We start from the raw sequence: 17,045 nt of genomic DNA, 5'->3' as shown, positions 1-17,045 counted from the left end.
GTTGACTAAAGATTTGGTTATCTTTCCGATCACCAACATTAATCTAATTGGGCTATAGATTCTGAGACTCGATGTATGTCTCTTGTTGAATATAATGATCACATTAGTCATCTTCCAGCTCTCAGGCACTATCCCTTTTTCTACTCAATTGATAATATATATAAAATTGAACCTCTTCGGTCATAGGTTGTTATCCACCCTTTAACTCGCTTATCCATCATCTCTCCCTTTCTATCTAAAAAGTTATGATAGCTTTTTTTAATCACTTGCTACTGTCATGTCCACACTGACATTCATCTTGGGAAATACTTAAAATTTCTTTCAAACTTCATTGGATCACCAATTCAAATATTTTGTTCCATCTCTCTGTGGTATTTTTCCACTCCATCATCCCTATTTCCATTTTTATTCCCTGGAATGAGCTCTCTGTCCCCTTAATCTATCACTTTGATCTTTGTCTTAATTATGTGTTATAACCTGCCTGATTACTATTGGCTGGGGACTATTGGGTATCTCATAGCTGTATTTAAGTTTATTAACATTATCAAAATACAGAAGACAATACAACGGGGACACCAAACACTTGGCACCCCAGAACACACTTATCACCCCCCCCCCCCCCCCCCTCCCCAACCTACATCAGCGGAAAGCCACACCAGCCCAACTCACCAGAATAGGCCACTCCAACACGGAGCACGGTGGAGGAGAGAGCGAAAGAACAATCCACTCCTCCCAAGAGGGACATAATTCAGCCCGGAATAACCCTGGCACATTATAAACCAAAGCAAGTGCAGAGCATTTCAAAAGACAAGGAACAAAGCCACCAGCTGCCGAGGCAAAATGCATGCTGTGCAAAGGCTGAGCAGTGCAGGGTAAGGCAGGAAGATGTCAGATGCTAAGTTAAAGGAGGGTGCAGGGGACAGCTGCTGTAGAGCTGTCTCAGGGAGCCGCTGACCCATAAACAGTAAATATCAATGAAAAGACTATGCCATGAGTGTCAAGGCAGCACAATCATACTCAGACCTCACTCCCCAGGCATATTTGTTAATTTTATTTGAGCTCTGACCTTTGAGCTTGCCCTGGGTCGAGGATGCAGCCTAAATGTAAAGGTCTCCTTGCCAATTGGTCCCCCTGCCAATGATAAAGGCAGGTGGGAAACCTAAAATTGCAGTCAATTGATGGTTAATTAATTTAAATTAGCTTCTTGATTGTCCGCGGCCATGCTTCCAGGGGCGGTACCAGGTAGGACTTCCATGGGAGTGGTTTGGGGCAGGGTGGATCCATGTGTGGGGAGAGGTTCCCTGGGATAAGAGGAGGGCATCCATGTTCATTGAGGAGGGAAGTCTTGTGTCCGTGGGAGGCAGGTCCCGTGTTCGTGTGGGTGGGAGGTCCCATGTCCATGTGGGAGATGGGGGGGGGGGGGGTCGGGGAGGTCACATGCCTGTGGATAGGATTCTATTTTTATTTTCTTCAGATTTCCCTCAATTATTATGGCCTGAGGTTGCTAAATGAGCCATTGTGATGCCCTGGGATCCGCCTCCAGAATTAAAAAAATTGTGTGTAAGAAAATATGGTTTGAAAGGTCGGCTGTGCACTGGCAGGGTACACATCCCTTTTGCCGCCTGCGTTGACACAGTCAAAAAAGAGAAAATTCTACCCATGAGGATATTAGGGATGATAATCAAAAGCTTGGTCAAAATGATAGGTTCTATGGGACGTTTTAAATGAAGAAGGAAATGTAGTGAGATGGAGAGTTTTAAGGAAGGAATTTTAGACCTTTAGGCCTTGACACCTGAAGACACAGCTGCTAAGGGTGGAACAATTAATATCAGGGATGCTCAAAAGACCAGAATTAAAGAAACACAGCTTGCTTGGAGGGTTGTGGGGCTGGAGGAATTTACAGAGTTCAGGAAGGGCGAAGCCATGGATGGATTTGAAAACAAGGATTTAGAATTATAAAATCAAGGCAATGTTTAACTGGAAGCCAATGCAGATCACCAAGCACAAGGGTGATGAACAAACAGAGAGAGTAAGCACATGGATAGTACAATCTTGGATGACCTCATGTTATTGAGGATAGAATGTGGGAGGCCAGCATGGAATGCATTGGGATAGTCAAGAATTGAGGCATGGATAACAGCTTCTTAGCAGATGAGTTGAGGAAGGGGTGGAGGCAGGTAATGTTACAGATGCGGAAATGGGTGATCTTAATGACGGTGGATATATGTCTGGAAACCCAACACGATGACAAATATAATGTCAAGGTTATGAATAATACAATTTAGTGTCAGACAGTTGCTAGGGAGAGCAATGGACTTTCTGGCTAGGATACAGAGAAATGTTCTCTATAATTTACTTTTGAGTGCACAGTGATTTCTTTAAGTGTGCTACCCCTTTAAATTTTCTTCTGCACTCCAAATTATTTGGAAGGACTAACCTATATACAGCCTGTGTGGGGCCATGTGCGGTGCTGCGTCGTGCAACATAAGACAAAACTTAGGTATTGACTTAAAAGCTGGGACTGACAAATTGGGTAAACAATCTGCTGCTTTTCCAATACTGGATTTCAAACAACCAATCTGATAATGGTAGAGTTATTAAAACTGTGGCTGCTCAAGAGACCAGAATTAGGTGAGCACATATATCTCGAAGGGTATGAGGCTGGAGGAGATTACAGAGATATAGGATTAGAAACCAAGGATAAAAGTTTTAAAATCAAGATGTTGCTTGACCAAGAACAAATATAAGCCAGCAAGCAGAGGGGTAGATAGGTGAGTGGGACTCAGTGCAAGTTAAGACACAGGCAACAGATCTTTGAATGACATCAGATTTACAGAGGGTGGAATAGAATTCCTACAGTGCAGAAGGAGGCTATTCGACTCATCAAGTCTGTACTGACCCTCTGAAAGAGCACCCTAACCTAGGCCCACTCCCCTGCCCCATTCCTATAACACCACCCAACCAACCGGCAATCCTTGTGACAGTGTTAGGCAATTTAGCTTGGCCAATCCACCTAACCTGCGCATCTTTGGGCTGTGGGAGGAAACCGGAGCATCCGAAGGAAACCCACGCAGACACAGGGAAAAAGTGCAAACTCAACACAGACAGTCACCCGAGGCCGGATTTGAACCTGGGTCCCTGGCACTGTGAGGCAGCAGTGCTAACTACCAATGTACCGAAAAGCCAGAAATGCAAAGCAATAGTCAAGTCCAGGGTAACTAAGGCATGGATGAGTGTTTCAGCAGCAGTTGGACTGAGACAAGGGTGAAATTGGACAATGTTGGAGCAGGAAATAGGCAGTTTTAATGATGGTGGAAAATGGGGCTGGGAGATCAAGGGTGCGAATAGAGGGGCAGCAAGGTGGCGCAGTGGTTAGCATTGCTGCCTCAAGGCACCGAGGTCCCAGGTTCGATCCCACCCATGGGTCGCTGTCCGTGTGGAGTTTGCACATTCTCCCCGTGTCTACGTGGGTCTCACCCCGACAACCCAAAATATGTGCAGAGTATAAATGCAAATTACTGCGGATGCTGGAATCTGAAACGAAAGGGAAAATGCTGGAAAAACCCAGCAAGTCTGGCAGCATCTGTAGGGAGAGAAAAGAGCTAACGTTTCGAGTCCGATGACTCTTTGTCAAAGCTCAGATGTGCAGAGTAGATGAATTTGTCACGTTAAAATTGCCCCTTAATTGGAAAAATAATAATTAGATACTCAAAATTGTTTTGTTTTTTTTAAAAGGGTGCAAATAGACTGACTTAATTTCAGACTGTTGCTCGGGAGAGGGATGGAGTCTCTAACCAGGGAATGGAGTTTAGGAGTTTAGAACAGGGACTGAGAACAATGGCTTCGGTCTTCCCAATATTTAATTTGAGAAGAATTCTACTCATCCAGTATTGGATGTCCGATAAACAGTTGATAATTTTGCAACAGTGGAAGAATTGAAAGAAGTAGTGGTGAGATAGGTCTGGATGTCATTAGTGAAAGTGTAAAACTGACACGGTGCTTATGGATAGAGTCACTGAGGGACAGAATGCAGATGAGAAAAAGGAGTGTGCCAAGAATTAATTATTTGGGGAACATCAGAAGTAATGGGAACAGGAAGAGAAACAATTGCAAGTGATTCTCTAGTTACTATTAGATAAGAATGGGACCAGGGGCGAAATTCTCCGACCCCCAGCAGGGTCGGAGAATCGCCTGGGGGCGCCTAAAATCCCGCCCCCGCCGTGGCAGAGATTCTCCACCACCCGGGAAGTGGCGGGGGCAGGAATCTTGCCCCGCCGATCGGAGAGGCCCCTGAGGCGATTCTCCGGCCCGGATGGGCCGAGGTCCCGCCGCTGGGAGGCCTCTCACGCCGCCGAGGTTTAAACCACCTCTGGAACGGCGGGCTCAGCGGCGCGAGCAGGCCCCCGGGGTCCTGGGGGGTGGGGGGCGATCGGACCCCGGGGGGTGCCCCCACGGTGGCCCGGCCCGCGATCGGGACCCCCCGATCAGGGGCCGGGCCAGTGCCCTGGGTGCACTATGTTCCTCTGCGACCGCCACGGCCTCCACCATGGCGGAGGCAGAAGGGAACACCACATCGCGCATGCGCCGGAAGTAACGTCAGCGGCAGCAGCCGGCGCATGCGCCGACTGGCGAAAGCCTTTCGGCCAGCCCTGCTGGCGGGGGCGCTGGGTGTTTGCGCCAGTCTTCTGGTGCAAACCGCTCCGGCGCGGGACTGGCCCCCAAAGGTGGGGAGAATTCCCCACTTTTGGGGATGCGCAACCCCTGAGTGGTTGGCGCCACTCCCCTACTCCGGCACCCTCCGTCACGCTGGGTAGGGGAGAATGCCGCCCCAGGTAAGAATAGCCAGAAGAAATTTGGTAGAGTGGGCGAGAGGGAGGGAAGGGTGGTAAAGGCTATTGATTGGTGGGTCTTAATAAATGTATCCAAATGTTTTTGCGCACAGACACTGACAATTATAATATAAATTTAAGTTCTACTCACCTTGTTTGCTTCAAACTGTGATCTGCAACTATCTAAATAAGGAAACAAAAAAAATGAGAAGCACAAGAAAGCTAATATAAAGCCCTTTATCAATCACTGCCCTGCGACCTTGAGAAAATGCTGTGTTCTGGTTTTCGATCCCGAATCTAGCTATTAAGCTTTTTTTTCTTGTATGCCTTCAAATTGATAACAGAATTATTTTTATCACTCCTCTGACATTTTTATAGTCAATAAAGAGTCCAACATATTTCCTACAGCTTCTTTATATAATTAGACAGTTTAATTCCTAAACATTTACGGCTTTCATTAGTGCGATATACACAACTATTTATTTCCCATTTTACATCAACTGGAAAGATGGGCAAATTAATAAGGCAATAAAATAATTTTCATCCCAGTTAAAATTGATATTTTAGTATTTAATATTCGCACTTAACTGTCCATCTTTTTCTGCCATGATTCATTTTATTTTATTCAGGAAGTTCAGACTTTACAAGCTGACTTTTAAATGCTGCCCCGATTAAGAGGACTGACCTGTTATCACTACCTCTCCAGTTTTAATTTTAACACATTATTCTTTGGCATTGAAATTCCACCCAATTTTCAGGGGCCTCAAATTAGGGCGATCCACAAGCATATTGGTAAATAAGTCAGGATGCCAACTTTCATAGCAAAAACAAAACACCTGAAATTCTAAATGTGATTTTGCCCTTTCAACAATCCAACTGCTGATTTGCCATGCATTGGATTAGCAAATATTGAAATGAGAGTCAACAGTGCCCCAGTTGTGGATTCCTGGATTTATGCTCCAGAAATAATATATAATTAAGTTAGAATGAAAATATAGCGCAAAACTATTAGTGTCCTTCAGACTGGTGAAAGTTTGAGAAGGCTTCGCACCTACCTCGAACAATGTTTGAGCTGCAAAGGTTGTTTGCAGACACCCTTTATCATAAAGATATACAATTTTTACCCTGAATCTGAACAAATAGTGCAAGTTGAAAGCAGGTTTTTGGATTTCCCACCATCTACAGATGGACAAGAAGAACAGCTATTCAACAGTTAAATTCACTATCTAATAGCAAATACCTCCTGCCGCTAACCATTTTGATTCACAATGAATCTGCCACTGTCAGTTAACTGGCATCAGCAAAAGCTAAATAACCCTTACCTTAGTTTTATTTTTAAAATTGTAACAAAACTCTGAACAATGCAAGCCATACATTGTTCATATGTGCTTTATTGAACTAAATTCTTAAATATTTAATTCAGACTATGAGAAAATATATCCCTGGAAAAGCTGAAAGTGCTTCATTCGCATTACTCCTTTACCAAGCTCTGAAACTGGGTATCATCCCTGTCTTTCCATAGTCATTCTGGCATGCACCAGTTCATCATGTTCCAGTTTTTTCCAGTTCATTGGAATGGTTAGATATGGAATGGGCTTTCAACATCACTGGGTCACAATCCAGGGGGCCCGATTTTCCAAAATGGAGACTAAGTGTTCACGCGGTCGTGAACGCGGTCGTGTTTAAAACGGGCCGCTCCAGCCTCCCTTCCCAGCGTCAAATGGGCACTGCGTCAACCCACTCATGCGCAGTTGGGCTACCCCAACCTGCACATGCGCGGGGGACTTCTTCAGCACGTCGGTCCCTACACAACATGGCATGTGGGGCACAGGGGCCGGCCGTGCAACAATATAGGCGGGGGGGGGGGGAAGAGAGGCTGGCCCGCCAATTGGTGGGCCCCGATCGCAGGCCAAACCCCATCGGAGCCCCCCCCCCCCCCCCCAGGGACGGAGACCCCCCTCCTCCCCCACAGGCCGCCCCCGACCATTCGTGCAGAGTTCCCGCCGGCAGCCACCAGGGGTGAACTCTGCCTTTTCCGCGTGTCCGCTCGGCCCATCTGAGCCGGAGAATCGGCAGCCCGGCCGTGGACAGCGGCCTGCGATCGGCGCCGTGCCAGACGCGTCGGCGCAAATGCTGCAGATTCTCTTCACCTTGACGCTTGCGTCAAAGCGGCGCGCCGGGAATGACGCCGCCGCCGCGCCTAAGTGATGTCAGCCGCGCATGCACAGGTTGGCCGGCACCAACCCGCGCATGCGCGGTTGCCGTCTTCCCCTCCGCTGTCCCGCAAGACATGGTGGCTTGATTTTGCGGGGCGGCAGAGGGAAAAGAGTGCGTCTTTTAGAGAATCGCGGGCGTGAGGTGCGGAGAGTCGCGCCCTCAGGCTTTTGGTCCATTGATTGCATTCAGATGAATGCATCTAAGCTATTTGCATGTTCCCACTGATGCGGCACTAGAAGCCTACTATGACCAATGGGGCAGGACCGGAGACTCAGGATAAGTTTGTTGTCCGGTGGCGATCTCGTTTTTGGACCGGCGTGGGATTCTTTGCCCGATCAGGATTTCTGATTTCAGTGAGTGGGAGTGCAGAATTCCCCCCCCCCCCCCCCCCCCCCCCCCCCCGGCCCCCGCCACCCGAATGTGCACAGGTAAAATCTTACCAGGGCAATAGTTCGACAGAGGAGCAGTTCTTGGCCTGGCCTTTGCACTTCTATCAAATGATGAGCATGATAGCGATGGTGTATACTTTTTCTCAGATTGACTTCTGTCACACTAAAAAAAAAACAAAATATACTTTAAAATTACAATGCTAACATTTTTCTATAATTTATCCAAACAGTTTCAAACAAAATATCTATGATGGCAATCGGGTGAATCACTATTTCCAATTTCATGCCTCAAATAAGGAACAACACTGCTTATTGAACCACCTTGTGGGTGACCTACAAGAAACAGGATTGTGGCATGATGAAAAAGCTGGTAATAAAATAAGGGTTACATTTTTGAAACCCCTGTCCTATCGATCCAATCTCACAAGTATAGTCCAAGTACATCTTTCCAGCATCACAATATTTTGTTTTATAGTATTGTCTCTCAAAACAACAGCTGCATCAAAATGTTATCAGAAAATATGTTGCTCTTGCCAGTACAATTTTCCCATGCACCATAGCACTGTTTTCACTCCGCAGCACCAAGAAATCTCCTGGTTTCCCCCTCCACCTTGTGATAAAGTGCCTCGAATGGCAGAATCTTTGTTTTGGGGAGGGGATCTGGGTTTTCGTGGTGGATGCAGGATGGAATAGGGCCTATCAGCCCCCAAAGCCAGTCAGAGGTGGCCACAGGGTCTGCCAGGTACCAAGGTGGGCTGTTTAAAAGTTCTGCCTCAGTTCTCTGGAGCTTCATTTCAATTGTTTTCTTCAACATTAAGCCCTCTAACCCTCACCCCTCATGCCCCCACATAATCTCATCCACCTCCGTGCCCATGCATGCCAACTAATTTCTCCCAACCACTCAACCATCCCCATGGTCCTTTTATAGCGCTTATGCCAACAGTGGCAACTCATGACCACTGCCCATTCTCATGGCCCTTATAAACACCAATGCCAACATAGTGTCACTGCATCCAACTCATGACCCACACCCACCTTCCATTGCCCTTACATCCTGCATGCTAACACACTCAGCATCCACCATGAGCAGACTTCAGGAGCCATGCTGGGATGAAATAAAGTTTTAAATATATATTACAGACCTCACAAAGCCCAATCAATACATTTAAATCCCCTCAATAGTTAAATCTCTGTTAATAAAAAGCATTTGTACTCACAACTGCACATCAAAGACAGCCAATACTTGAATAACCTCTTTGAGCTGTTAAACTGTGAACTTATAGTCCGCGACTATGATAATGATACGTTATGGAAAACAAGCTTTAATAATGGTATAATGATAGACTTAGGGTTATGCCAACAAACAGCTATTGAAATATAAAGAACAGTTTTCTTCAACTCACAGTCACAGAAAGGCAGTGTTTAAAAACATTTTTTCGAAAAGGATTGGCTAATTAGATAAATTGACAGTTCGACAGATGCTGGCAGGATTTTTTGGCTCCGCTGTGACAGGACCCACTGCAGGGATGCAGCGGGCCAACCAAAAGTCCATTGGCTTTCAGTGCGACTAGATCGTGGTCGAGTCCAGGTTGTCATCCACCCTTCAAAAGCATTTATATTTACTCTAAAAATTCATAACTCACATACTGCCAGATAAGGTCCTTCCTCCAGTAAAAATGGGGTGTGTTTGAACTCAGACCGAGTTTAAATGGCCCTCCTGAGTTTGTGTTTTCCACTTGTTGGAGTCATTTGCCAACCCGACCCATCCCGTAACTTGTTTTTTCTGGATATGGGACCGGGTCTTCCTGATCTGGAGTCCATCCACGATTTTGGATACATAATTGAGTCTTCACAACTCCATAAAAATGCTTCCATTTCTTTTCCAGGTGATATGTGTGTTGTGTTCTGCTCCTTCGTGTAGCATAAGCTGCTTCCTTGGTGTCTTGACTGCTCATTGGTTGTGTCCTATAAGAAGTGTTCATTAGCTGTATGTTTGCACATCATGACATCTCCGGTGCTCCCTTTAGTGTTTACTTAGTTGTAGTGTATTTACATTAACCCCTTGCCTGGGCGCTGTTCCTGGTTGTCACGGATCTTGCTGAGTTGAACTAAATAGGTTGAACAGGCACTCCTGGTACCATGTTGCGTTCTGCTTCTTCGTGTAGCATAAGCTGCTTCCTTAATGTATGCTTTGACAAAGAAAGCTCCCGACTCGGAGATAGGTTTAACATATGTATTGAACAGTGAACAATTCTCCTACTTGAGTTCGACTCTCCTGCTAATCTAACTGTAGTAACTCAGTCTAACTAAACCAGTCTGCTCTAAGCCACGTGCTGGGTGTGATGCTTTTGATCAACCCAATTGTACTCTCTAGATGTCTGTCTGTGGAAAGAGACAGAGCATGTGTGCCCTGTCCTTTCATATGGGTTGTGTAATGCCCCCTCTGGGTGTCTTGACTGCCTATTAGTTGTGTCCTATTCTAAGTGTTCATTAGCTGCATGTTTGCATAATATGACATCTCCGGTGCTCCCTCTAATGTTTACGTAATTGTAGTGTATTTACATTAACCCCTTGTGTATATACGATGATGCATATCACCACAATGTGAAGTAAAAATTGACTTTGGTAAATATTTTGTGTTATTTTCGTAACACATTCTGGACTCCACACTTTAGGAAAGATGTCAAGGCCTTGCAAAAGATGCAGAAAAGATTTATGAAACTCAAAGCAGGGATGAGGATTTCAGTTATGTGCAGATACTAGAAAAAATAGCAGTGTTTTCCTTCGAGTAGAGAAGGTTGAACGAGGATTTAACAGAGATGTTCAAAATTATGAAGGGTTTTGCAGAATATGTAAGGAAGAAGGGCAGAAAGGTCAGAAACTAAAAGTCACAGATTTAAAGTAATTGGCAAAAGGGCCAGAGGTGACGGAGCAAGTTATTATATGGAATGCACAGCCTGAAAGGTTAGTGAAAGCAGATTCAAAATTAACTTTCAAAATGAAATTGATAAGTACTTCCAAAAGAAGAAAATTGCAAGGCTACGGGAAAAGAGCAGGGCAACGTGACTGATTGGATAGTTCTGTAAAAGAGCTGGGACAGGATGAGGCACTGAGTTGCCTCTTTCTGACCTGTAAGGTTTTTTAGACAGAATTATACCGTCGGCTTCAGCACCCTGATAATGGGTCGCAAGCCCCCATTTACTGCAAACCAGACCGACAGAGCTATTTTCCTCAGAGTTGGCCTCCTCTGTGCTTCCCTGGTAGGCTCCCAGTCCTTCCATTCCAATCAGAGAGCCAGCAGGTGACCTTGAAGACACAAAAATAATTAAACATTTTAGATTGGGGAAAGCCCCTTGAACTGGACAGCAAACCCCTCCAGACGCATTTTTGGGGCCGAGGGGTGACCTTTCCTTCCTGCAGCCACTTCACTGAGGCATGGAGCCTCAGGCTCCAATAGTCCCCAAGCCTGATGCAGGGAGACTGGCCTCTATGGAGCTGGCTGCCTCCACATGAGGCGGTGTGCTGCTCCACTGCCAGCAAATTGCCAACAAGTCTGTAATATTTCTTCAATTAGGGCCTCATCATTTAAATTGCTTGCCCTTCGCATGGAGGATAGCTGATCCACATCCCAGTCAGTCCCTGAAAAACATAACTGGGAATGTGTCCTGGGAACCATCCTTAAATGTGATCCATTCTTTTCCCACTATCTTCCATCTCCATGGGGCCAAGAAAATGTGATAGTGCAAAGTTGATTAGCAATGCAAAATGATTTATTACTATGAGCAGTAATCTTGCGCACGTGTACTGAGTGTGGTGCAGATGTCTGGATATTTGGTCTAGATTTTGGAAAACCCAGGGCCATATTACTTTAAGGTCATGAAATGGTGTACCCACACCAGTACGATTTAGAGGTGAAAGTACTGCTGCTGAATGAAGGCTGCAGTGCACAGCGCTAAGTAATAGCACAGTGGGCTAAACAGCTGGCTTGTAATGCAGAACAAGGCCAGCAGCGTGGATTCAATTCCCGTACCGGCCTCCACCTCCTCTTCGAGCAGCTCCTGCTCATATCGCAGAAGGGCATTCCGCAGAGCTGTGGCCGGAATGTGGCGACTAGGGGCTTTTCACAGTAACTTCATTGAAGCCTATTTGTGACAATAAGCGATTATTACTATTATTATTATTTCAATAGGATTTTGCTGTTATAAATCTATTCTTCACATCGTTATGCCTCGAGTGGAAAAACTGACATTAGGATCGTTGCTGGGTCAGGACCTCATCCTGGGAAACAAATAGCCTCAGCCTGCGATTTTTGCAGAGGTGGATTGCTAACTGCCTCGAGGGAACGTTTGGTGGCCAATTAGTGGCCGCAGGTGCAGGTGGGGTTGGGACTCTAAGTATGAGCTCCATTTAAAGGCATTGTGACATCCATTATTGTGGTCACCGTCCAAAGGAAAAGTGCAGATATTCAGGCAAAGAGGTAGAGGACTCACACGTCTCTTAATTTTCCAATGCTGACCTTGAATCCTCTTGGAGGCTATGAAGGGAGGATGGAGGTCCTCTTTCCAGAGGGTAGAAGTAGAAGTCCACGCTGCCAAACAAAGATCTCAGCTGAAGGTATAGCTGGAGGTTGCTGACTCCATTTGTCGCAGGTATGAGGTCCTTCTACTATGCTCTGGCAAGTTAATGCAATAGAAAATCCTGATGACAAGCCTTCAGTCGGCAGCAGACATGCCAGCTAAAGACACATGATGCTCCTGATGAGGGGATTATTGTTTTATTAACCCATCAGTAAGCCTATTGAGGACCTGCCTGCACTCATACATGCCGATTGTTATATACATGAGCTGCTGGCATTGGTTGGAAAGGCCAGTCATGCCTTATCTCTCTTTTTTTGTCCTTACAGGAGAAAAAAAACTCACAATGCCAGGGAAAGGGCACTGACAGGAGGAGCAGTGTCCCATCGCCACATCATTAGTGCCATGGAGCCATGGAAATCAGGGTGGTCCTGTAGAAACTCGTCAAAGAAGGAGAATGGGCATAGCTGGAGGTGAAGGAGACAAGATATGGAAATCTGGGGGTGAAGTTGAAGGAGTGCAATTCTAACAGCAATGCAAAATACTCTACAGACGCTTCTGTTTTTAAAGGCTGTTTTTTATGATTCCGTCTTTTTTCTCCCATAGTTTCTGGTGTGGAAGGGTAGTGCTCAAGACCTGTAATGACAGCTGGGTACTTGTAAGAAACTGAAATGTCAGAGCCAGCAACATCCCATCTTAAAAGTGCACCCTTCATCAGCAGAGTTAGCACTCATATTAATGGGTTCACACGTGCACATGGGCAGGACAGCACTAGGTGATGAGCATATCAAGAGTGAGCAGAACAAGGTGAGAAACACAGAAGCAGCCTGGAGGATGGAGGATAGCCACAGCAATGCTCAAGTTGAGCATGGGTGCAGGGTCTTGGGAATCGTAGGAAAGGAGGTTCTCCTTAGATCAGTAGTAACGGGTATGTCTCCCACAAGTCAAAATTTCCTAAGGCAATGCAGGGCCATGGGCTGAGAATGGAGTTCACTCAGCTCAAGCGCACCATCATGGTTCAGGGTTTCGAATGCATGAGTTCCTCCACTGACAGAGTGCAGCCATAATGTAGAAACTTTTAGAGTGGATGACAGTTGCATCCAAACTCATGGTCTATTCCAACCATTGAAGTGCCAGCCAAGAGTGGGATAATACCCATGGGGGTATCATCAGCATCATCAGTCTTCTTTGCCCCTGTGACTGAGCAACCATCTGGGCAACAGAGCCCAATAACAGAGGCTGCCCCTGAATTGACACTGGGGCAGCAGCTTCAAGGGCACCACCACGATGAGGGTGACTGTGACATACATCTCAGCCGCAAGCAGAGACAAGCCAGCAGCCTGTCTCCGCCTCATCCAAGCACCACATAGTGTGGTGAAGATTAGAGGCCACTGCTTCAGACAAGGCAGTGAGTGGTTCACTGGGGTTTGATTGACTTGTAAATTTGCACTTTAACTTTTGGAAGACTTTCTAAATATAAGCACATGACACCAGACTGAGAGTTTCCATTCTATAATGGTGAGACAGGAAAAGAGGAAAGAGATGAGGGAAGGAAATAAAAGTCTTTGAAGGGAACAGTGAGACCTCTGGACAGATGTGCATCATTCATTGTCGGTCATAGTCGGTCAATTCAGGACGATATGGAAGTGTTCTCACAGTCGCCTCAATACGAGTTCTCGATCATGCTATCCTCCTGGGTTACAGAGGTTCCTGGGGGGGGCCTATTACTGGGGTCCCTTGGGGAGTTCTTCCTATTACTGGGGTCCCTTGGGGAGTTCTTCCTATTACTGGGGTCCCTTGGGGAGTTCTCCCTATTACATGGGACCCTGGGGGAGTTCTCCCTATTACAGGGGTCCTTGAGAGGTCCCCCTACCATATGGGTCCATTGGGGGGATGGTCTCCCTATTACAGAGGTCCTTAGGTGGGGGGAGGCATCTATGTATTACAGGGATCCCAGAGGGCGGTCTCCCTATTACAGGGGTCCTGGAGGGGGTCTCCCTATTTTAGGAGTTCCTGGGGGTCTCCTAATTACAGGGGTCCGAGGGTTAGGTCATCCCATACTTGATGGTGGGGGAGGCGGGCACCCAGGTAATCCAGGGTGGAGGGGATGCCAGCCATGGGACCTCGCTATCGGGTCACCTGCTCAAAATGCTGGTCCGATCTCGGGATTCCCTCTGGAATCCCTAGCATTCCACGCCATGCATACATTTGCATGGCAAGCAATATGGAATTGTTTGAATGTTTTGTGCTCCCAGGTTGATCGTAAACCAGTTGCAATACGCCTCTGGCAGGAGAATATAGGGCAGGATTCTCCATCGGCTGACACCAAATTCGGGAAACGTGATTGGGTGGAGAACAGCATCTAACGCCAAAATTGCGGCAGGCACCCGTTTGATGCGTTTGATGAGAATCGCGATTCTCTGTCACCTCGAAAATGGTGTAAATGAGCTGCGCACCGCACGGAGTTTAAACGGCATTTGCGTCTCATTAGCTGGCCCACCAGCGATTCTCTGCCTCTAATGGGCCGGGTTCCCGATGGCGGGGTCCACGTGTGCTCTCAAAAATTGTGAACCTGGCGTGGTGGCTGCTGAGAGAGAGAGAGAGGAGGTAGGACACAGAGAGGAGCAACCGTGGGAATGGGGGGGGGGGGGCAGATTAAGCGGCCGGGGTGCCCCCCCCCCCGCCACGGGATTGGGATGTGCCCATGCACCAACTGCCATTACGCCGCCGGCCATCTTGCTGCGCACCCACTAACCACCCACCTTGGCTCCTGATTCTGCACAGTGACACCGGCGGACCCCCAGGGCAGCACCCACGGCAGTCCCCAGCAAGAGCAGTGCCAGACAATGGTCCCCATGGCATCAGGGACGGGCGCTAGGGCTGGAGGCCCGCACAGTGCCGGACACTGATGAGGCAGGGGTGAGAGGCATGCAGAGGCGGAGCCTGCAGTGCCAACCAAGTTCACCATGTAGCCCATCGAACCTGGATGCTAACATGTTTGCATTTCACCCCCTGCAGCCAATGGATTTTGGAGTTCGATCAGCAGTGTTGGCTGCCCTGCTGGTCACCACAGCTCTGCTGAATGCCCTGCTGCCATATGAGCGGGAGCCGCTCGAAGAGGAGGTGGAAGCTGCAACAGCAGAGCGTGGCACAGAGGGGCAGGTGGCAGCCATCCAGGGCAATATCCCCGACATTCCCAGCCATGGCCTGCTGTGACTGGGCCACGCTGAGGAGCGCCGCTGCAATATCCATGTGGCTCTGGCACATGGCTGCCTGTGAGGCAGCAGCCCTGTCCTGGGCCTCAGCCAGAGCCTGCACAGAATGCCCCAGACCTTAGACATGCTGATCTATAGCCGAAACGGTCGCCCCTAATGCCTCCACCAAGGATGCCACCCATACAGTGTTGGCCTGGGTGGCACGCATAGTCAGCATCACCTCCTGCACATGGCTAACCCCTCCACCAGTGCCTGCAGATGCCAGATGCTCGCTGACATCCCCTCATGTAATTCTGGCTCTCTGACTGCATCTCCACTGTCGGTGGGACTGGATGTCCTGGAAGCCCAGGATCTGTCTGGACGGCTCGTTCCTGGGGTTGGCCCTCCAACAGTCCACCCCCTCGGGTGCTCCTACCTCCACCTGCTGTACCAGGTCAACAGTGTGTTGCACACTAAAGAGTGTCCCAGGAGCCTCTTCACTGAAGTGCCTAAGCGAGGTGTTGATCTCCGGGATGGTGGAGGGTGTTGGAGATAGTTATATCGGAAATTCATTGTCAACCTCTGACCCAAGCTCCGGGGTGTCCGAGCTTCTCTCCTTGTCACCGCTCGTCTGACCGGGGGGGCACCGGCTCTGGCACTGGCTGAAGCCGCCAGATGGACCCACCCCATCTCTGGCAGGTCCTGCAAGACACAACGCAACATGCATGGTTAGACCGCGGGAGGTGAATGTGGGGGGGTGGGAGGTGCAATTGGTAGTGGCGGGTGAGGGTGGTGTAGGGTGAAGGAGGGGTATCGACACGTGTCATGGGGAACCGCAACTCAGCAGGGTCTCACTTCCTCGCCCTTGGCCGCACCCCACCTCGCCAACATCCCTTTCCTCGGCCATGTCCAAGGCCCTCTGTTCAGCCATGGTGAGGGCTGCTGGTCTGGTGGTCCCCCTCCAGTCTTCTCCCACTCCTGGCGGTTGTGTGCGGCCTTCTCCTGGGGGGGTGGAAACACGCACAACGACAGTGTTAGATGGTCTGACGCATGCACCCCATGGGGTGGGTAGCTGGTGGCTTCAGTGGCCAGGGCACCCGGCCATGTTGGCTAGTATGGGTGCCGGCATGTGAGGCGGGTGGGGATTCCGCCGTCCCCCGGGAAGAGGAGGGGATGGGTTACAGTTGTGTGGGGGGCGGGGTCAGTGGCAGGGACACAATGCTGCCTACTCACCCTGGCCGCCCTGACGAAGTAGTGACATTTTTTGCGGCTCTGCATGCCACTACGGGCGACGTTCCCCACTCCGCCGGCTGTCTCTGCCACCTGCGGCCAGGCACGACGGACGGCGACGCCTGCAGCCTCCTTCCTGGGCTGGGGTACAGGGGCATCCATTGCTCCACCACGGCGTCCAGGAGGGTCCCCAGTTCCACGCTCGTGAACCGTGGCGCTGATCTCCTTACAGCCATCTTGTTGGCTGGGATGGTGTGTGTGGGGAGTAAAGTGTGTATATGCGGCTGCGGCTTGCCAGCCTCCTGAGCCTGAGCGTCAATCACGGAGCAGGTGAATCCGGAACCGTTTCTCATTAGGAATGATTGTGTTCCACTTGCCGCCGCGGCAAGCCCATTAATAGTGGAATTGGTGCAGGTGTGGCGCCATTTTTCTGTTGTGAAAGTCCACGGATTCTCTGTTGGCGTCAACATTAGTCTCAGAAATGGAGAATCCAGCATTGTTTTTCTGCAAAATGTCTAATACCGTGGCTCCTTCCAGTAACTACATTATCTTACCAAGCTTAAATCTAATTAACGTCACAGGGAATCCCCTTAATCCAAACACCATTCCATT

At 48.4% G+C, this 17,045-nt stretch overlaps 1 protein-coding gene across 2 annotated transcripts in view; it reads right to left on the bottom strand.

Moving 5' to 3' along the window:
- The window catches only part of LOC119970281 (spermatogenesis-associated protein 6-like), a 131,212-nt gene that overhangs the window by 35,161 nt on the left and 79,006 nt on the right, over positions 1-17,045 (bottom strand). For both annotated transcript variants that reach the window (XM_038804652.1, XM_038804651.1), the window contains exons 9-10: positions 7,487-7,598; positions 4,981-5,012 (exon numbers count right to left, since the gene is read on the bottom strand). In XM_038804652.1, the coding sequence (XP_038660580.1) occupies positions 4,981-5,012; positions 7,487-7,598 (144 nt within the window). The remainder of the gene's footprint in view (positions 1-4,980; positions 5,013-7,486; positions 7,599-17,045) is intronic.

The sequence above is a fragment of the Scyliorhinus canicula genome, chromosome 8, assembly GCF_902713615.1.
Source record: "Scyliorhinus canicula chromosome 8, sScyCan1.1, whole genome shotgun sequence".
NCBI classification, from domain to species: Eukaryota; Metazoa; Chordata; class Chondrichthyes; order Carcharhiniformes; family Scyliorhinidae; genus Scyliorhinus; species Scyliorhinus canicula.
The sequence above is the reverse complement of the archived record's forward strand: the minus strand, read 5'-3'. Positions and strand labels throughout refer to the sequence as shown.